Source organism: Rhinopithecus roxellana, chromosome 6 (assembly GCF_007565055.1).
Source record: "Rhinopithecus roxellana isolate Shanxi Qingling chromosome 6, ASM756505v1, whole genome shotgun sequence".
NCBI classification, from domain to species: domain Eukaryota; kingdom Metazoa; phylum Chordata; class Mammalia; order Primates; family Cercopithecidae; genus Rhinopithecus; species Rhinopithecus roxellana.
In genome coordinates, this window is record NC_044554.1 from 142,162,580 (window position 1) to 142,185,066 (window position 22,487).

Sequence of the window (22,487 nt, forward strand, 5' to 3'; positions counted from 1 at the left end):
CAGAGTGAAACAGTGTCTAAAAAAAATAATATTAGTGGGTAGGGATAAATTGGTAGCACATATAAAGACACACACAGTTTAAGAAACTGTAGGAAAAAATGGGAGTAAACCAAGAAAGACAGAAAACAGCAAAATCATCATCAGATACTTTCTGGATACCTTAGCAGGCCATTCCATTCTGGGAATAGCAACAAAAACTAGCTGAAAAATGTCATGAGATAAATTTACCTTTATAAGAGAAGAGAAAAAGTATATAAAACTAGATAAATCCTTCCCCAAGGGAGGATTTTTCCCTTTCCCAAGGGATAAATCCTTTGTAGATAGATAAATCCCTTTCCCAAGGGATAAATCCTTTGTAGGCTTTAATTCAAAGTTGAAAACAAAGAAGCCACATGAAGGTCCTCTGCTAAGGATATCTGGGGGTATGAATCCAAAGTACATTCAAACCAATAAACAGAAGCACCCTAGTATGTTAAAGCACCAACCTGAGAAGTCTAGATAGACCAAAAGACGTGCACTAGAAACAAAGGAAAGACAAAGTACAGGCAAAGCACGGCCACAGAGGTGTTATTTTGACTCATCCCTTCCTCCTAAAACTAGAGAAAGCTCTTTTACTTAAAAAGCAACAATAGGGCTAGGTGCAGCAGCCATGCCTGTATTTCTGCCCTTTGGGAGGCCAGCGTGAGAGGATCACTTGAGACCAGGAGTTTGGGACCAGCCTGGGCAATATATGGAGACTCCTCTCTCTACAAAAAGGAAGAAAAAAACTAGCTGGGCATTGCAGTGTGTGCCTGTGGTCCCAGCTACTCTGGAAGATGAGGTGGGAGGATCGCTTGAGCCCAGGAGGCCAAGGCCAAGGCTACAGTGAGCCATGATAGTAGCAGTGCACTCCACCCTGGGTGACAGAGCAAGACCCTGTCTCAAAAATATATATATTATTTGATACATTAATGACAGAAAGAAAGAAAAAGAAAAGACTAAAAAGCAAAATAATATCCCTACAGGAAACACATGCACATCAGAAACACCCAGTCATAAAGTAAATAAATACTGTAACCCAATATTTAATAAGCTAAAAGAAATTAAGAAAATGACAGAACTATAAAAGTCAGACTTGGAATAACTTAGAAACAAGGTGATGAGAAGAGAAAAAATTTAAAAAATATTTCAGAAATGAAGACTAAATTAGAAAAAAACACAAAAGGTAATGAATGAACAGAAATAAAAGATGGAAAGTAAGAAAATTAAGAAGAAATTAAGAGATTAGAAAAACTCAAGAGAAGGTAATAGCTGTAGATGGCCAAAGAATATGTAAGCTTCATGCAACAGGAATCTCTGAAGAAAACTGAAGTAACCAAACAGAAAATACTGAAGAAATAATGTCATACAAAAATATTTGAAACTACACAGAAGAATCTACTATGTACCTAGCAATATCAGCCAAAATGACCATAATTAAGAAACCTGTAGTAAAACAAATAGACTTTAAAGGAAAAGAATTATTTGAGCATCCAGGCAAACAGACGAAATCACTTATAAGGCAAAGAAAGTCAGATTTTCATCACACTTGACCAAAATACTTTATGACAAAAGAAAATAGATTGGCATATCGAAGATACTCAACAAAAAATTACTGAATCAAGACTGTTTTTAATCTAGCCAAAACCACCTTGAAGATTTTGAGCAAAAGAATAATTTTATTCACATGGAAGAACTTGGGAATACTGTGCCCATGAGCCCTCACTCATTGGAGGATTAGTTCCAGAAAGCCGAAATGATTTTTAAGATATCAACATAAGGATTTGTAGTGACTATTACATATATATTTACTTATATGACTAAGAATAATGGTTTGAGGGAGAAAGTATAGTAGGTAATGACAGTAATGTAAGAATATATACAGTAAGAAAGTTCACTGTCATTTTTCAGCTATAAACTTTAAGTTAAAGCGTACTAATTCAAATTAGATTCTTCAGAAAGGAGGAGGTAGAAGGCACTGGTTAATTTGTTAATTTTAACAACTCATGTATCTATATAGCACTAAAGTATGAGAACTAACAGTCTGTACTATCTAATACTGTCACACCACTCTGTCAACTTCTCATTGAAAGTTTAATTATAGTTCAAATTCATTGAAAACGTACTGCATGCCAGATGCTTCTCTAAGCACTTTAAATATATTCATTTTATTCAACTCACCCAGCAACTTTAGAAAGTAGATGTTATTAACATTTTCAATGTACAGATAAGGAAATTAGGAAACAGAGCTGACATCCAAAATACAAGCAGTCTGATATCAGACCTGTTCTCTTTTCAACTGCGCTATCATGGTAAAATTACACAGCTAATGGATGTGGTGGAGGCTGAGGCAGGAGAATCACTTGAACCCAGACGATGGAGGTTGCAGTGAGCTGAGATTGCACCACTGCACTCTAGCCTGGCGACAGAGTGAGACTCCATCTCAAAAAAAAAAAAAAAAAAAAAAAAAAAAAAAAAATTACAAAGCTAAAATGAACTTTTACCCTCTGCTTTTGATGAGAATTATGTACGTTGTTAAAAGGTCATCCCATGTTGAACATAAACTCTGATTAGAAGTTATATATTTTAATGAAAACAGGGTAATTAATTAAAATATACAAAAATAAGTTTGGCAAATAAAATGCTTGAAAGTTGTCATAAAAATAATTAATGGCAGTGCTTGGTGGTAAAATTTATAAAAAGTTCCTATAGACACCCTTACACTTATTGCATCTTCTATTTTCCTAGCCCTAATATTAGATATGAGTTTAACTAGGAAGTTGGTTGCTTCACATTCACTCGCTTTTCCAATATCATGATTATTTCATCTTTTGTCATCATGTCTCTTATTTTCCCCCTCCCTCTTCTTAATCTCTCTAATCTTCATAGAGTCTACAAACTTTACTAAGCATCTAGCATGTGCTGGCCACCATGCCTCTTAAGACAAGTCTCAGCCTTATGTTGGGGAGTGCAGGCATCAGACAGGGCTTCCTAAAGGACATCACACATGGAGACTGGAAGAAAATCCGCAAAAGGAATGAAAAGGGTGACAGAGTATGTTTCAGATCCTAACTGCTGGCAGACCAAAGGATCTCATCGAGGCAAAATAATAAGAACATTACGATTAAAGGATTTTTATGGTTTTTTTCAAGAAAGATATCTTTATGCTATAAAAGTTTTTGGCAATCAAAATTTATCAAACTCAGTCTTTGAATACTTACATTTAATTCACTTTTTAGCACTTCTTCAAGAAGATGACCTACATGTTTGTTATCTTCTTTTGAATCCATAACTACACAAATCTCTTGGGAAATTATCTCTGAAATGAAAAAAAAAAGAGTTTTAAGTTTCAAACAAAACATGTAACAAGGCCCTAGGATGCTGAAACATAAACTTACCTGATGTTCTTAGCTGTTGACTAAGAATAGGGAGGTTTTGATTTCAGGCCAAGTGGAGTAATCTGTGTACACAATGAGATGGCCCTGATTCAGTTTACTACCCAAGTCCATAAATCTGTCCATTAAACACTCTGTGGGTGAAGAACCAGCCATTGTGCAACTAACAGAAATAAGATATTTTAGGATGCATTCAGAAGGGAGTAACTAGAGGTGACAACCATTTGAAGTTCAGCAATTCAATCCTTCCATGTTTATAAGGAGTCTCCCAGAACCTAACAGATTTCTACTTCTCAAACAGATTCATTCTTTAGGCCATAGGTTATCTCCTGGGCACAGATTCATTGTGTCATCCAGTGCGCTGGTTAAGTACATTGTGTTCCTTGACATTCCTCTAGATTTTCAATTCAATACAATTAATTTCCTGTTTTGACTATTGGAAAAAGCAACTGAAAGAATTTTCTTCACATCTAAAAGACTTGAGATGGTCTGGTTTAAAATTTATAAACTATGTGACACAGTAATAGTCATGTCACCTCTGGAAAACCTGCATGCATTCTTCCAAAAGATATGAAGTCCTCTTCTACAGCAGGCAAATCAGAAGGCACCTTGATTCAAGGTAACTTGACCTCTTGTTATCATGATACCAAGTTCAACCATGAGCTGAAGTCTGAGTAGAATTTTTCTTAATCCACATCTTTCTGCCTTATAATTAACACCAATTCTTCAAAGTCTCAGGCATCCTATAGAGAAATTGCCTATATAGCTGCCAGTTAAAGAGCCATTACACAGCATTATATCATGGATTAAGAAAACAAAGTCTAATTTTAAGATAGGATTCCTGAATCAAAAGGATGTTTAGCTTTTGACCCAACTGCTTCCTACCTGAGCAACTCTGTAAAATATGATCCATATAAATCACTGATGTAGCAATGGCTAATATTTCTTTCAAGCAAAGCCAGGGAGAACAGGTTATTGAAAATAATATCACCAGTTAATAGCACTGCTATTACTACCTCCTACTTAACAAGAATATTATGTATTCCAGGAGCTATATGTTACATATGAATACGAATCCTCATGATGACCATACAAGATCAGTATCATTCTGAATCTATGTAACAGATTCAGGAAGCTTGAATTCAGAGAAGTAACTTGGCCAAGGCCACAGGGACATGAGTAGTTGAAAAAAGATTCAAATCCAAAAAAAAAAAAAAAATCTGCATTTCTGAGTTACATGATGCTAATAAAATTCAACATAATTAAAAACACAAATGAATGTTTTAGACAGTAAATGCTATAGAACATCATTGTGGAGAGAGAAACTGGAGACAAGATCAGATAACTCTAAAATACAATGAGCTAGGAGCTCACTCTTGAAAGGGGAATAGGTTTTGCTTAGGAGTGGGAAAACGGAGCTTTCAAACAATCAGAAATGATAAGAAAGAAACAAGATTTTAATGTGTATTGAGGTAGGTAGTCACATAAACATAGTGTGACCAACAACCAAGAGAATTACTTGAAAGCTATATTAGTTTGTTTTCACACTCCTGATAAAGATATCCCAGAGACTGGGCAATTTACAAAAGAAGAAGTTTATTGGACTTACAGTTCCATGTGGCTGGAGAGGCCTCACAGTCATGGCAGAAGGCAAAAGGCACATCTCACATCACAGCAGACAAGAGAAGAGAGCTTGTGCAGGGAAACTCCCCTTTTTAAAACCATCAGATCTCATGAGACTTATTCACTGTCATGAGAACAGCATGGGAAAGACCTGCCCCTAATGATTCAATTACCTCCCACAACACATGAGAATTCAAGATGAGATTTGGATGGGGACACAGCCAAACCATATCAAAAGCCATAAAATGATTTAGTAGTGAGTTCTAAAGTGGGATAGTTAGTGAGATCAAATCAAAGGGGTTCTTTGCTGTCTTGGACACTAGAGTGTCCTAGGTCTTTCATTTAGAAGTTAACTCATAAAAACAGTGGCTTTCGAAAACAGTTAACCCAAACTTATACATCATGAAATTACATGTTTAGAGAAATCTGGGCTTTGTAATGTCTTAGGCTAAAGCCCCAACAGTTCTATTTCTGAAAGCTCCTCATGAAAACATTAGGAAAAAAAAAATAATATACAAATACAAAGTAATCTGCAAATGCAACAATTAATGTGATGGTGCCACAAACATGTATATAAATTTGTAAAATACTGCATAACATTTAGATAATCTAATACAAAACAGCATATGTAGGTTTTCCTTGCCTTGTTTCATCATACATCCTTCTTTATAAAATTCTAAGCTCTACCCGGCAAGTGTACAATAATAAAACTGGTATATTACTACCAACTTACAAAAATGAAATATTTTTAAAAAATGAATTCAAAATCTATTTGCTGACCAGGCACAGCGGCTCACATCTGTAATCCCAGCAATTTGGGAGGCCAAGGTGGCAGATCACTTGAGGTCAGGAGCTCAAGACCAACCTGGGCAACATGGTGAAACCCCATCTCTACTAAAAACATAAAAATTAGCTGGGCATGGATGGTGCACTCCTGTAGTCCCAGCTACTCAGGAGGCTGAGGCAGGAGAATCACTTGAACTCGGGAGGCGGAGGTTGCAGTGAGCCAAGATCATACCGCTACACTCCAGCCTGAGCAACAGAGCAAGACTCTGTTTCAAAGGGAAAAAATCTATTTGGCATTTATCCTATGCCATGTTTCAGTTACCCTAAATAAAAAAACTGTTGTCCCCCATGTCCTGAAATCTTTAATTTGTTTCAATATTGCTTCATAGTTTCCAGTGCAGACCTCTTTCATCTTTTGTTAGATTTATTCTTGTTTGTTGATAACACTATAAATTGATTTTTAATTTCCTATTTGTTGTTATGTACAAAAATACATTTTGATACAGACCTTGTATAGTCAGTAACCTTGCTAAATTTACTTATAAACTGATGTTTTATAGATATTAAATTCTCAGTATATAGAAACATGCTGATGAATGATAAAGTTTTATTTCTTTCCAATCTATAATTTTATCTGATAATGAAAATTTTTAAATATTGGCTCTATGCTCGATGAAAAAAATTTAGCCTGCAATTCTACTTACTTATAAGGTCCTGTCATATTGTCACTAAACAATTACACTATCCTCACATAATGAGTTAAGTGTTTTTTCTACTCTCTAGAAGTGTGCAAGATTGGTGTCATGTCTTCTTTTGAATGGTTTTGTAGAATTCACTGGTAAAAGTCAACTGCTTCTTTGTGGGAGAGCTTTTTTAATAAAAATTCAGTATCTTAAATGGATGAATGACTATTCACATTCTCTATTTTCTGTCTCAGGATAGTAAGGTGTATTTCCCTAAGAATGTGTTCATTTCATCTAAATTCTCATTAACAGTAGTATAACGTTGTTCATAACGTCTTAATGTCTATAGAATTGTATTGATTCTTTTTCATTTCTGATACTGATTACTTGAGTTTTCAATATTTTTCATGATCACTCTTGCCAAGGTCTTAACAATTTTATTACTGTCATCCGAGGAAATCATGATTGATTCTGTCTTGTATGTTTGTTTTCTAGTTTATGAGTTCTTGTCATTTTCTTCAGTATTTTCTTCCTTCCACTATCTTTGAGTTTTGTTTGCTGCTTCTCTTTTTAAAAACGTTTAAGTTGCTGACTCTCTTCCTTTTTTCTACTACTTATATTTAAGGCTCTAAATTTTCCTCTAATAACAATTTTAGCTGTACCTCAAACATTGTGATATTTTCACTCAATTTAAATGACTTCACATTTAGTTTAAAATATTTCATCGCTTTTCACGTCTTTCATTTAGAATCACATTATTAGAAGCATCTAATTTCTATTGTGGTTTCACCTATGGATTACGTAGAATTTTATTGTTTTTATTAGAATGATATGTAACAAATTACTAGAAATTTGGTGGTTTAAACACCATCCCATTAAGTAGTTCACAATGCTACAGGTCAAGAGATGGAGGAGGAGGAGGAGAAGAAAGGGTGATATGGAAAAAGTGAGAGGGGAGTACATGCACAGAAATGATAAAGTAAATGAGGCAAAATGTAAACAACAAGGTAGGTAAAAGATAGGGAAGCTATTTGTGTTATTCCTGTATCTTTTAGGTTTGAAAGTTATTAAAATAAAAAAGCACCCTCTCCTGAAAACAAAAATTAAGAAAAAATATATGAAGCTATATTAATAGTAGGAGACTTTAAAGTTCAATTCTCTTAAGATAAGTGAGCAAAACATAAGGATGTAGATTCTAGACAAAGTAACATCATAAGAAATATGGTGGATTTGTTCTTGTATTGGTTTCTATATTGTCAGCTAATCTCAGCTATTTGCATTCCACAGGGTCTGCATCTGATAGGCCAATTTCTTACAGTGTCTATGGACCCAGTCAATATGTCCTTTACTACTACTGATAAATTCTCATTTTGTCTACATTCAAAGATTAAACCACATACAAAATCATCATCAATTTCTAAAGTGATGGTTATCAACTGGTTGCACATCAGAATCAACATCAATATCTTGTTTTCCTTTCATATTTTCAAATAGATATGCCTAGTGCACAAACAAGATACTAGCCTATATTTTTGTCCAAAAGTGATTCTGATATACAGCCAGATTAAAATCCTCTGCTTAGCTATTGCACTGATTTTTTCTGATGTGGGAATTATGAAAGGGTTTATCATATAGAACCTTTAAAAATATGGTTTCATATATGATACCACATTTATATTTTATATATGTATAGACAGGATCTACTGATCTACCATATATATATAAATGATATTATCTACAGAGATCTACCTATTCATACCTATATTGTATCATATATATGTTATGAAAGTTTTATATGAAAGTTATTTAATAATTTTCAAACTTAAAAGATACAAGAACATGAATAGCTTCCCCTTTATCTACCTAGATTCACTAATATATCACATATATATCATATATATATCATATATATAAATGATACTATCTATGTGTGTGTGTGTATATATATAGATATACTATATATGTGTGCATGTGTTTATATATAGTAGGATATATACATATTCTACTATAGCTTATTACCTAAAATGGAATAACTTTGGGGGTAATTTCCCAGTTTTTTTAAATCTTCTGTGTGGCAATTGGAAGATGGTGAGTTTAGTGAGACAGAGCTGTGTTCGTTGCCCATTGCACAGAGACTTTGATATTTCTGACATAAAACTATTTAAAAAACCCAAACCCACACAAACACTACTCTTATCTGCATGTCTCACTGGGTTTTACAATTAAGAAATCTCTAACCTTTATAAAGTTGATATTAAATAAGGTAACATATTTAATAACTACAGATATAGGAGACTTGATAGGCATTCAATAATATTTCTTAAATTGAGGGAAAGACAGTTTTTAAAATTTTGTACAATTTCAATTCTATATTGGAACAGATGCTGAAAGTAGCATATTGATACTTTGGCAGCACTTTGCATGTATGAAATGCAAAGAGACCAAAGAACGATTTCTATACAGAGTCAAATTTTCTTTTCTTTTCTTTTTTAAAAGAGTACTAGGAAGCACACATCTGTAAAAGGACAAATCAAGTGCAAGGAGATGGACTTGAAAAGTCTTTTCATTTATAGATGCCTTCAGTGTGTTAGGCATTGTCCACTCAAAATGGAGTAAGAAGTGACCTCTGCTATTAGTGAACTTTCCAACTATTACAATGATTTGAAGATTCATCCCTCAGTATAATAAAATATTGTCATTTAAAAAATAGACCTATGTAAGATGAAGGCAGGAGATATCCGTAAAAGACTACACTTTGAGATTTTAATAAGGATTAGATAATGTGTAAAATTATTTCTAGTGCCTGGTACAACACCTAATAGATGACAGAGTTATTGCTGTTATGGATACATACATTCAATAAGAACATAAATTGAAATAACTTTGTCCACTAAAAATATGATAAATTTCTGACTTCAAATTAATCTCTTCTTTATAGTCTTAATATTTCAGGGTTTGGTAAACAATCCATATCAACTGCATCCCACTGAGCCTTTGTTTCAAATTTCACCAAACATGCAATAATCATATGTGACAATGGAATATACATTTTGAGTAATACATCTATGTTTGCATCTCTGATTTGCTTTAAAACAGATGCCAACTCATTCTCATTGTTTATATCTTAGTTTGTCCACTAGGATCTAGGCTGAAGCATTTTATGCAATTGCTACTGATAATTTCAAAAGCATGCTGCACTGACAATCTTAATTGTGAATGGCAATTCACAATTAAGATTGACTGTACTTGTACCATGTATTTGGAAGTTCAGAATAGAAAAAAATATATGACTATAGGAGCAGCGCTCCAATGAGTTCACTGAACCTCCTCAATCCCAGAGTTATTCTACGATCCCCAAACTAAATAAGAGAAAAGGCACACAAAATATTTATAATTCATTTTTCATGAAGCACAAAATTCTTTCCAAAGATTAATACTGATAATTTTCTCAAAGAAAACAAAGTACATAACGACTACCTTGAGGTTAATGAAATCAAAACAAAAATAGAAGCCTTTAGAATTCTTAATCTTCTGTTATATTAATAAAGCACTTCCTAGAAAATTTCAGAGGTTGAAGTAAAAATATTGAGGGGAACCACAAAATCATTTTATATCCCAGAATTGTACAAACTTTAACACAAAAATCTAGTCTTTGTTCTCTCCCTGAAAATAGACTGGGAATAAATTATAAAATATTTACATTTAACATTAAATAATGCATGACCTGTCAACTTGACTGATACGAGCTCTGAGTTTTAGTTTTTACATTATCCTATTTTTTAAGTAGTTTCTAAAAAATTCCTAAAAGGCCAGCGGCAGATGGCAAAATATTGATGATATAACAAGTAAGGTCTCCCCAAAATAATTTCAACATATACTCTGATTTACACTGAATAACTCTTTTTTGGTCTATAGCATTTAAAGGTCACATAGCTTGGTGTGATTTAAGAGAGAAAATTCACGCCAGAATATGATAAAGTCTTTAGACTTATATTGAAAACTGTAAACATTAGTTAAGGAGCCCAAATTTTTCAGTTAATACCTCAGCCCATATCTGAGAACCTCTAAATGGCAAAGGTATGTATACAATTGCCAATTAAAATTATGTTGACTGGGCACGGTAGCTCATGACTGTAATTCCAGCATTTTGGGAAGCTGAGGCGGGTGGATCACCTGAGGTCAGGAGTTCAAGACCAGCCTGGCTAAGGTAAAACCCTGTTTCTACTAAAAATACAAAAAATTAGCTGGGCATGGTGGCCCATGCCTGTAATCCCATCTAGGGTGGCTAAGCAAGAGAATCGCTTGAACCTGGGAGGCACAGATTGCAGTGAGCCAAGATTGCACCACTACACTCCAGCTTAGGCAATAAGGGTGAAACTCCATCTCAAAAAAAAAATATATATATATATACATATATATATATACACACACACACAGACACACACATATATATATATGCCAAAAAGAAATAATGTACAACTTAATTTTCCTGGCTCTGATGGTTAATTTGTGTATCAAGTTGACTGGACCACAGGATGCCCAGATATTTGGTCAAATATTAAGTGTTTCTGAGAAGGTGTTTTGGAACGAGATTAATATTTATCTAGGTAGAATGAATAAAGCAGATGGCCCTTCACAGTATAGGTAAGCCTCATCCAATCAAATGAAAGCCTGAGACATCCACTCTTCAGATTTTGGACTTACCAGCCTCCATAAGCTGGTGAGCCAAATGTTTATCTGTATCCATATCTATATCTCCTCTTTGGTGTCTCTCCATAGAACTTACACTGGCATTCTAAGCATTCTTCACCAGATAACTCCTAATTCCCAGGTCCTCATCATAGGATTCATCAATCAACCAACACTTCCTACCAATTTCCCAAACATATCTAAAAAATAAAATACATGTTCCCCTGCCTGTAGTATGATCTAATTCTCCAACAAGGTCCACCTCGAGTACCATCTGTTTTAATAACTATAGCCTGTGTTTTAGATGTATTTTGGTTTGTGTGTAGGTTGGTTAGGAGAAGGAATGCACAGGTGACAATCACCAAGGAGACTTTCAAAACTACAAAAATTCCTATTTCTAATACATAGAAGTATCTCTCTCAAACATATATCAACATACACCCAGCATTCTCCTTCTACTCAGGTAGAAATCATTGCATTATTGAATCTGAGTATTCCTGAGGAAAGGCTTTTCAGTATAGGGTTTCAGAAAAAAAAAAAAAGAAATCTATATGTCATACGACCCTTATAAGTTTATTCAGAGCTGATACCCATGCATTACGTAGCAAGAGAGCCATGCCAGTTCCTTATAGCCAATAATCATTTCAATAGTCAGCAGATGCATTATGATTATTTAGTGCTCATGTCATACTATATATTTTTAATACTGCCTTTGCTTTTTATTGTGGTAGATACTTTTATATATTTTACCTAATGATTACAATAAAGCAGTATGAATTATTTTCCCCATTTTATAGATCAATAAAAGGTGTCTATAAAGCAAGAAAATTGCCCAAGTTCACAGGCATAAAATTGTCAACTTTAAGATTTCTAGCAGAAATCTATGTGAAGTTAGCATCCTGAAAGATTTCTTTCCTCTAACACTGTTTTGTGTTTTGATTTTACTTTGATTATAGTTTCTACATTACAGTACATTTTTTGTCTTTCTCTTCCACAAGACCACAAACTCCTGAACTCCAGCTTATGACTTCTCAGTATCATCCCAAGCTTTGGAACACAGTACCAACAAGAAGATATTCAAGACTTATTTTCCAGGCTCTGTGCTAGGATCATGACTAACACACACTGTTACGGGTTGAACTGTGTTTCTCCAAAAATTAGCACGTTGGATTCCTACCCACCAGTATACCTCAGAATGTGACTTTATTTGGAGATATGGTCTTTAGGGAGATGATTAAACTAAGATGAGGTCATTAGGGTGGGCCCTTATAGGAAAAAGAAATATTGGCTGGGCACGGTGGCATGTGGTGGCTCACACCTGTAATCCCAGCACTTTGGAAGGCCAAAGAAAGTGGATTGCTTGAGGTCAGAAGTTCAAGACCAGCCTGGTCAACATGATCAAACCCTGTCTCTACTAAATATATAGAAATTAGCTGAGCGTGAGGGTGTGCGCCATTAATTCCAGCTACTTGAGAGACTGAGGCATAAGAATCTCTTGAACCTGGAAAGCAGAGGTTGCAGTGAGCCAAGATCGTACCACTGTACTCCAGCCTGGGTGGAAAAAAAAAGAAAAGAAAAGAAATACGTACACAGATATCTACAGAGAGAAGACTATGTATAGACAAAGGATGAAGAAACCACCTGCAAGGCAAGGAGAGAGGCTGTAGAAGAAATGAAACCTACCAAAACCTTGATCTCAGACTTCTAGCACCCAAAGTTGTGAAAAAATAAATTTTGGTTGTTTAAGCCACCCAGTCTTGGTACTTTGTTACGGCAGCACACGCAAACTAACATACACATTTCCTTACATCAATTTGAATAAAAATTGATGTTAGAGACTGTTTAAAAATGAAGAGAGAGGTAGAGATTAAGAAATTATCAGTAGATTCTTATTTTAGAGAAATAAAAAATACAACCATTTTTCTTTCAAGCCAGTAACAACCATCAATAAGTCAAGCTAAAATATTTAAATATATATATTCTAAAAAAATAAAATAAAATAAGCCTTTAAAAATATCTTTAACATAGTGTAATTCCAACTTTATTAGGATGTAACATAACAAGCTGATGATGCACCCCAAGGAACTACAAAAACAAAAACCCAAAATTTGTAGAAGGAAAGAAATATCAGAACTAAACAAAATAAAGACTAAAAACACATTATAGGCTGGGCACAGTGGCTCACGCCTGTAATCCCAGCATTTTGGGAGGCCAAGGTGGGTGGATCACCTGAGGTCAGGAGGTTGAGGCCAGCTTGGCCAACATGGTGAGACCCCCATCTCTGCTAAAATTATAAAACTTAGCCAGGTGTGGTGGTACATGCCTATAATCCCAGCTACTCAGGAGGCTGAGATAGGAAAATTGCTTCAACCTGGGAGGCAGAGGTTACAGTGTGCTGATATTACACCACTGCACTCCAGTCTGGGCGACAGAGTGAGACTCTGCCTCAAAAAAAAAAAAAAAAAAAAATCCCCCAAAACAAAAAACAAAAACAAAAACAAAAATACAAAGATCAACAAAAGAAGTTTGGTTGTAAACCATCCAAAAATAATAATCACCTTCAATAAACCACTACACAAAAAAAGAACCACCAAATAAAATAAACAAAGAGACATTATAACTGATACTACAGAAATAAAGAGGATCATGAGAAATTATTATGAACAACAATATGCTGATAAATTGGAACACTTAGAGGAAGTTGATAAATTCCAGGACACATACAACCTACCAAGATTGAAAGAGGAGGAAATAGGAAAATTTAACAGACCAATAATTATTAACGAGATTGAATCCGTAATGAAAAGCCTCTCAAGAACAGAAAATGCAGGACCAGATAGATTCACTGCTGAGCTCCACCAAACATATCAAGAAGAACTGATACTAATCCTCCTCAAACTATTCTGAGAAATTGAAGAGGAGGAAATTCTTCCTACCTCATTCTTGGAGGCAAGCATCACCCTGATACCATAAACCAGACAAGAATACAACAGAAAAATAAAACTACAGGCCAATATCCCTGATAAGTCTTTTTTTTTTTTTTTTTTTTTTTTGAGACAGAGTCTCGCTCTGTCGCCCAGGCTGGAGTATAGTGGCACAATCTTGGCTCACTGCAACCTCCACCTCCTGGGTTCACGCCATTCTCCTGCCTCAGCCTCCCGAGTAGCTGGGACTACAGGCGCCCACCACCACGCCTGGCTAATTTTTGTAATTTTAGTAGAGACAGGGTTTCACCTTGTTAGCCAGAATGGTCTCGATCTCCTGACCTCGTGATCTGCCCGCCTCGGCCACCCAAAGTGCTGGGATTACAGGTGTGAGCCACCGTGCCCAGTCACACAAAACCGCTGAAGAAAATATTAGCAAACCAAATCTAGCAGCATATCAAAAGACAATGCACCACAGTCAATGGGATTTATCCCAGGGATGCAAGATGGTTCAACATACACAAATCCATAAATGTGATATATCACTATCAACAGAATAAAGGTCAAAAACCATATGATCCTCTTAATAGACATAGAAAAAGCATTTGATAAAATTCAGCATTCCTTTTTCACGAAACCTCTCAACAAATTAGGTAGAGAGACATACTTCAACACAATAAAAGCTATATGCGATAAACCCACAGCTAGCATTATACTGAATGGAGAAAAGCTGAAAGCCTTTCCTCTAAGAAACAGAAGACAAGAAGTGGATGCCCACTTTCTCTACTCCTATTCACCATAGTACTGAAAGTCCTAGCCAGAACAATCAGACAAGAGAAAGAAATAAAAGTCATCCAAATTGGCAAAGAAATTAAATTGTTGTTCTATCATAGATGACATGATCTTACATTTAGAAAAACCTATGACTCCAACAAAAAACTCTTAGAACTGATATTTAGTAAGGTTGCAAGAAACAAAATTGAACATACACAAATCAGTCGTATTTTCATATACAAATAACCAGCTGAAAAAGAAATCAGGAAAGCAATCCCTTTTACAATAGCTACAAAAAGTAAAATAAAATACCCAGGAGGCAAAGACCTCTGCAACAAAAACTACAAAACACTAATGAAAGAAATTGAAGAGGACATTAAAAAATGGAAAGACATCCATGCTCATGAATCAAAATAATATTGTTAAAATGACCATACTATATCCAAAGCAATCTACAGATTCAATGCAATCCCTATCAAAATACAAATGATATTCTTCAAAGAAATAGAAAAAAAACCAATCCTGAAATGTGTATGGAACCACAATAGATCCCAAATAGCCAAAGCAATCCTGAAAAAAAAGAACAAAGCTAGATGCATCATACTACCTGACTTCAAAATACACCAAAGCTACAGTAACCAAAACAATACAGCATTAGTTTAAAAACAGACACAGAAGACAATACAATGAAATAGAGAACCAAGAAATAAATCCACATATTTACAGTCAACTGATTTTCAACAAAGGTGCCAGGAATCACAAAATCAACCTAAGCATCTACTAATGGATATGCATGGGGAAAAGGACATATTTTTGACAAATGGTGCTGGGAAAACTGGACATCCACATGCAGAAGAAAGAAACTAGACTCCTATGTCTCATCATATACAAAAATAAACTCAAAATAGGTTAAAGACATAAATATAAGACGCAAAACTATAAAAATAACTGGAAGAAAGAAGAGGAAATGCTCAGGACATTGGTGTCAAAAAAAGATTTTATGGCTAAGATTCCAAAAGCACAAACAAGAACAAAAATAGAGAAATGGTACTTAGTAAAGGAAAAAGTTTCTGCACAGCAAAGAAAATCAACAGAGTAAGGAGACAAGCTATTGAATGGGAGAAGATATTTGCAAACTTTCATCCAACAAGGGACTAATATTTAACATATACAAGGAACTCAACAGCAAAAAACCAAGTATTCCCATTAATAAGTAGGCAAAGGACACGAATAGGCGTTTCTTAAAAGATGACACACGAATGGCCAACAGGTACATAAAAAAATTGTTCAACATCACTAATCCTCAGGAAAATGTAAATCAAAACCACATGAGTTATCAACTCAACCCAGTTACAGGGCTATTATCAAAAAGACAAAAAATAACAAATGCTGCAGAGGATGCAGAAGAAAGGGAACTCTTATACACCGCTGGTGGAAATTTAAATTAGTACAACGCCTCTAGGGAAAACAGTATGGAGATTTCTCAAAAAACTAAAAATATAACTACTATGCTACTCAGTATATCAAAGGAATATCTGTACCCCAATGTTTATTTCAGCACTCTTCATGATAGCCAATAAACAAAATCAACCTCAGCATCTACTAATGGATGAACAAAGAAAATGTGGCATACTACACACAATGGAATACTACTCAGTCATCAAAATGAGTGAAATTCTGTCATTTGCAGTAACATGGATAGAACTGGAAGTCATTATTTTGAGCTATATAGGCCAGGCCCAGAAAGACAAATATTGCGTGTTGTCACTCACATAATGAAAGATAAAGTTGATTTATTAAAGATAAAGAAGAGAATGATGACTACCAGAAGCTAGGAAGGGTAGCAGAGAAAGAAATAAAGGGAGGTAGGTGGGTACAAACATATAGTCGGATAGAAGAAATAAGTTTTAAGGCTCAATAGCACAATACGGTGACTATCAGTAGTTAACAATATATCGCATAATTTACAATAGCTAAAAGAGAAGATGTAAAATGTCCTCAAAATAAAAAAATAAATGTTTGAGATGACTGATATTCTCAATACCCTGATTTGATCATAATACATTGTATCAAAATATAAATGCACCCATAAATATGTATAAATACATACCAATTTTTAAAAATCAGATTTTCCTGAACTTTAATGCAATAGGCACATGCATTATTTTCTCCTTCCATTTGAGAATATAGATATACATACATTTACTTATTTCCATCTGGAAGTAGAAAATATTCAATTATGCACCTTATGGTAGATGAAGCGTGGTGGAAATGTACTTGTTACATGCCTCCCTAATCACACAACATAATTCTCATTGACAGCTGCTTATCTAACAGAACATTAGCCATCTTGTACTAAAATCAAAGTCATACTGTCCCTCATTTGCATAGTTACATTAATCAATTATGAGTTAACAATACTCTCCAACAGTACTCCAAATCTGATGGCTATGGATATAGAACTTAAAAGTTTTGGCTGCTTCACTGGTCCACAATGTACTAGAGAAGACAATATCCTCAAATACTAAAGACAATTAGCATTTATTGAAGCACATACAATATGAATCAAGAACTTCTCAGGAGGTCAATTGTCCTTTTGTGCAGGACTCTTCAATGCTACAGCTGTGTACTATTAGGTCCAAGTAGAGGAAGTAAGAGAAGACATGGAGGCTCTTCCAAACAAAATATGTTCCTTTTCCTCTACTTCTTTCAAGGAATTGATGGTAGCACAGAGGGAGAAAGAATTAGAATTCAAGCCATCTCCCCTGAAGGGTATGTTAAGAAATGCCGAGCTTGACATTCTGAATGTCAGAGTTTTGACTATATCCATCCATCTGCCAGACTCCTTTTAAATTTTCTCAAACTTCAATCTAGTTGTAAGTGCAACAGAATTTCTTCAGGGGTCAACTCCCTGATTTAATGTTATTTGCAATCTAAAATATAGCCACTTTTCGTTCAAATACATGATTTAACAAAATGTAGTTGTATATAATGTGGTTTCATAAATTGAACATTTATTTATTCTAGTATTATTCTAGTTAAAATCTCTCATAAGCAAAAGGATTTATAATGTATAAATCTCAAAGTTTATAAAAGAGGGCAAAACCTAATCAGTAACACATGTATCTTTTAAAACTTCTTCTTACTTTCCTTGAACATCATATCTCTTGGTATATAGAAAGTATATTGTCCTCTATAGACAGAAAATGGATGTAATCAGGGGTCTTTTCATTTAATTTTACAAAACAGTAATATGTAAAGTTTCTTATACACACAGCTTCTGCTTTACCATATGACAGACCCATGACACATTAAGAAGCAAGTAATATGCATATGCCTGTATCAATTAATCACTCTAGTAAGAATGTTGTTTGTATTTTACAGGAAACTCAGTAACAATGGAAGAAAGGCAAACAAACACTGAGGTAGATCCTCAAGCAGGTGGGCAAAATATCCAGAAATCTGTCTCCAATTTTCTCGGAAACATTCAACACCATGCAATTCTTCCATCGAGCTTCATGGTCCACTGTACTGACCTCTTGAGTCAAAGTTAGATGTGCCTCAAGAAATAAGAAACAAATATATCAAATCCAAAAGTAGCCATTTCCAAAAGATGTTTCAAGTTGTAATCCATTCAAAGTGAGAGCAGTGGTTTCCATTATCTTATTGCATTCCTTGAATCAAAAGCCAATCTTAGAGTCTATTTTCTGCCTCACATGAAATAATTTTAAAGTGATATTAAAGAGAATCACCACTATTGAGTCCTGATGTCTCTAAGTTTCATCAGTAAAGGATACTCAAGGTTTATCTGAACACTTTGCAATAGGAAGATATTAGAACAGGAAAAAGGAAGGCAGGCAGTAAAGAAAGGGAGAACAGCCAACAAGGCATTACTGCATTACAAATGGACAGAGACAACAAATAAAGACTTGTAAATAAACCATACATGCCCACACTGAAAGGTCAAAGTGATCTTCTGAAAAGCTAGCGTAGAAGCTAAATGAGCATGTTTCAACTGGAGGACCAATGGCACATAGGCAGATTTTTAAAAGACATTTAATATTATCAGATCTTAACCACATTTTTAAGTGAGTCACTGAATATAGGATGAAGTTTCCTAACTTAGAACTAAAAGTAAGGACCAGGCATGTGACATCTTGTCTCCTACACGTGTTTTTAAATGTAAGCAGTACAGTCAAGCATATGACTGATTTCTAACTAAATGATAGCTTTCTTCCCCTTCTTTCTTGTCTATTAAACGCCCTGCTCCTTAAAACTACTCCACGTGTGTCCACGTTTTTTCTAATTCAACTCAAAATGAAAAACCTGGTGTTCTCCACTCATCGGGGCTGTATCAATACCATATATATTTTTTTTCTTTTCAAAGTATATATTCTCTAAGTTACGTGAGAGAAAAGTTAGAAGGAAAAGCAAAGTTCCAAGGTTAGTGACTCATGAGGATATTTACCAAATGTACTATTTGCTTTGAGCATAAATATCATCATTTGGGTTTTTTTTTTTTTTTTTTTAACTATCTACATCAGAGTGAAGTGTCAGTGGCTGGCTTTTGTCTGTTATCAAGTCTTATTTAGCCAGTTGCTTAATACCTCAATGTGACCTTCAAAAGTGACAGATTTACTTGTGTTTGCTTAAATTACTATTTCGCTGACAACAAATTAAGGAAATGGTAAGACTAAAACAAGTGAACTCTACTTTTCCTAATCCTGACCCAAATATTGAACTTTCCAATTTATGTTTTTTTTTTTACAGTAAGATATCAAGGGGAACAAACTGCTCTTAAATCCTGTTGCAGACTTCCTGCTTTTACTAATTAAAGCTTGACGCAAATGTTCTTACAGATTCACAAAAAAATACAGTCACAGTATTCTTTGAGAGTGAAGAACAAAAAAAAATTATGTATAAAGAAGTTATGGTGTTATTGTGAAAATTTGGAAAACGAAGTGTCATACTCAAAGCCTGAAACATCAAATATTGGGGTTACTATATAAATAATCTTAGCTGTCACTCTGCATTGTCCAAAACACATGACTAATCACATAAATGGTGTTATCCCTGGGTATTTAACAAGAAAAAGCCTGATGAGAACATACCACAGATGCAGAATGTTGTCTGGTCACAGATGTGGAAAACCTGATTTAAAGTTCCTCATCTTTCCAACTTGATCCAAAGGATTCAAAAACAAACAATTTTACACTTCAATTGTCATGATTTTAAGTAAAAAAGTTAAAGGATTACTAAGAAATCAAGGGTCTAGTTTCTGCATATGCATAAAACACACTCCAACAGTCTTCCTAGTTCTCAGCAATTCTGAACCAAAGGTATTCTCATGTCATTTTATTCCTTGCAGTCAATGCCAACTAAAAGTATATTTAGCTACTTTCAATGCATAAACATAATTTAACTGCTCTTCTATCAGTATAGTTTTTCAAAAACAAACAAACAAAATATGGCATGAGGATAACTTGACAGTTGCTAAGTACTTATTGAAAGAAATCTATCAGTATCACTTATCTGAATAGGATGTAGGTTTCTGAACCAATAAGATGCTATATTTCAGAGAAATCAATTTCCTTAAAATACCTAACAAATGGAAAATATTACATAATGACTGGAAAAAAGATTAACTAAAGCCAGTTAAAACTGAAAGGGAGGAAATGGATTTCCAATTTTACCTAATTTCCCTCTTTTTTAATACACACCACCATATATGAAAAGAGGCACCATGAGGCAGTTTTGTAGCACAAGCTTACTTGGGTTTGTACAAACATAACCAAGAAAGAATAAAATAAAAATTTTAAAGTACTCTTTAGCCACAAAATTGAATATATTAAGTAGCTGAAGAATAGAGGTAGAAAATAAATGCAATATTTTATTTAGAAATTCCACAGGGGCTTTTCTTAGAAACTCTTAGACTATTGACCTTCATATGCCAGGATATGGTCAGCATACTAAATCAAGTGTGGGTTGGAACTGTTTGTATGGCTTACGTAAATCTATATAAAGTATGTTACCACTGGCATCTGTTACCACTTTAATCATTTGGGTTCATCTGAGCATGCAGAGCAGACTTGGGTGGGCTCAACCAGCTTGGGCGACAAAACTACAATACCTCTTTGTTAAGTGGATATTTACAAACTTATCAGTCAGTCCAGTGTCTTGTTGTACCAATTAATCATACTACTCCCTAGAAAATTGTTTTAAATTTCACTCACAGTAGAAGCCTGAATGAGTCAAACATTAAAGAACAACAACCAAATCCAACCCTCTACCTAAGAAAAGGGATTATTATGAATCCTTTGTTTTATATAGTTTTAATAAATTTGCAATTATATTTTAATAGACTCTGAAAGACAAATGAAACTACCACTTTCTATACATGTTTTTTCAAATAGTTTACCATAAATGGAAATCCATATAAACATATTGATGCTAACATAAATTAAGCTTTAAAATTATCCAAAAACATAAGATAAAAATCAAATTTGGAGACTATCTACCACAATTTGGAGATTTTAGTCAAAAGCCTGCCTTGAAGTTAGCAAACCTACACCAAATACCAATAAAAGAATATTCATTTTTCTCCCACCATCAAAATTCCCATACTAAACCAAAGATGTTGACTTGAACATAAAGTAAGATGGACCAAAACACACAGGCTACTTTGGTGACAAGTAAATTTTGGAGTACAAAATGTTCTTGCAAAACATGAGACGTGATATTTATCCTAGAAATGTTTTCTGGCACCTGAAAACAAACTAAGTAAACAATGAAATAGTTACTTTAATAGAATACAATTTGTTGACCAGCAATAATTGTTATTTGAGAGAAAAAAACAGCTCAGGAATGACACTAAAAAAAAAAAAAAAACCACGAAGCACTCATCACAGAACAAAAAAAATTCCATCCTGGAAAGGAAATCTGTTGTCTAGATAATGAACATCAACTACCAGAATTAACAACAACAGAAAAAAAAAAAAAAAAAATTAAACAGTACCCCAAATCATTTTAAAACAATTATTTTGATTTGGAATTTTATTATTTTTTCTGAGCATGTCTAGATATCTGTCATTACAACGTTATATGCTTTTCACACACCTGTGATGCCAGTAACAAACACTTTCTAGAAGACTGTACTATGTGCTCAGGAAAACACTGGGATAGAAAATTTTCTGTCTTACTTATAGGATCATTCTTAATCACACCAGCCGAAGGTACAGTTTTCCACTCAGAGGAATCACAGGTAGGCAAGCTGAACTTTATAAGCCACTGACGTACTCACCCAAGAGAGAGCTCTTGAATCCAGCATCTGCTTTAGCAGGCAGCCGGAGTAGCTATGTGAATCAGAGGTACAAAATGGACATGTCCTAGAGTAGAATCAAACTTAAGGACAATGGAGACCTGAGCTTAAATAATAGATCTTGCTCTTACTAACCATGTGACCCAGAGGAAAGTAACCTAGGTCAGTTTTCCCACCTGCAAAATGAGAGCAATAGTATATATCTTACATCATTATTGTAAAGAATAAGTGAGATAACATAAGGCACCTAGCATGAGTTCAATGTCCTCCAAGTCTT

The 22,487-nt window shown here is 34.4% G+C and overlaps 1 protein-coding gene across 1 annotated transcript in view; it reads right to left on the reverse strand.

The window, feature by feature from the left end:
* The window catches only part of CRPPA (CDP-L-ribitol pyrophosphorylase A), a 348,299-nt gene that overhangs the window by 200,738 nt on the left and 125,074 nt on the right, over window positions 1–22,487 (reverse strand). Inside the window, exon 6 of the mRNA XM_030933230.1 lies at window positions 3,240–3,337. Within this exon, the coding sequence (XP_030789090.1) occupies window positions 3,240–3,337 (98 nt within the window). The remainder of the gene's footprint in view (window positions 1–3,239; window positions 3,338–22,487) is intronic.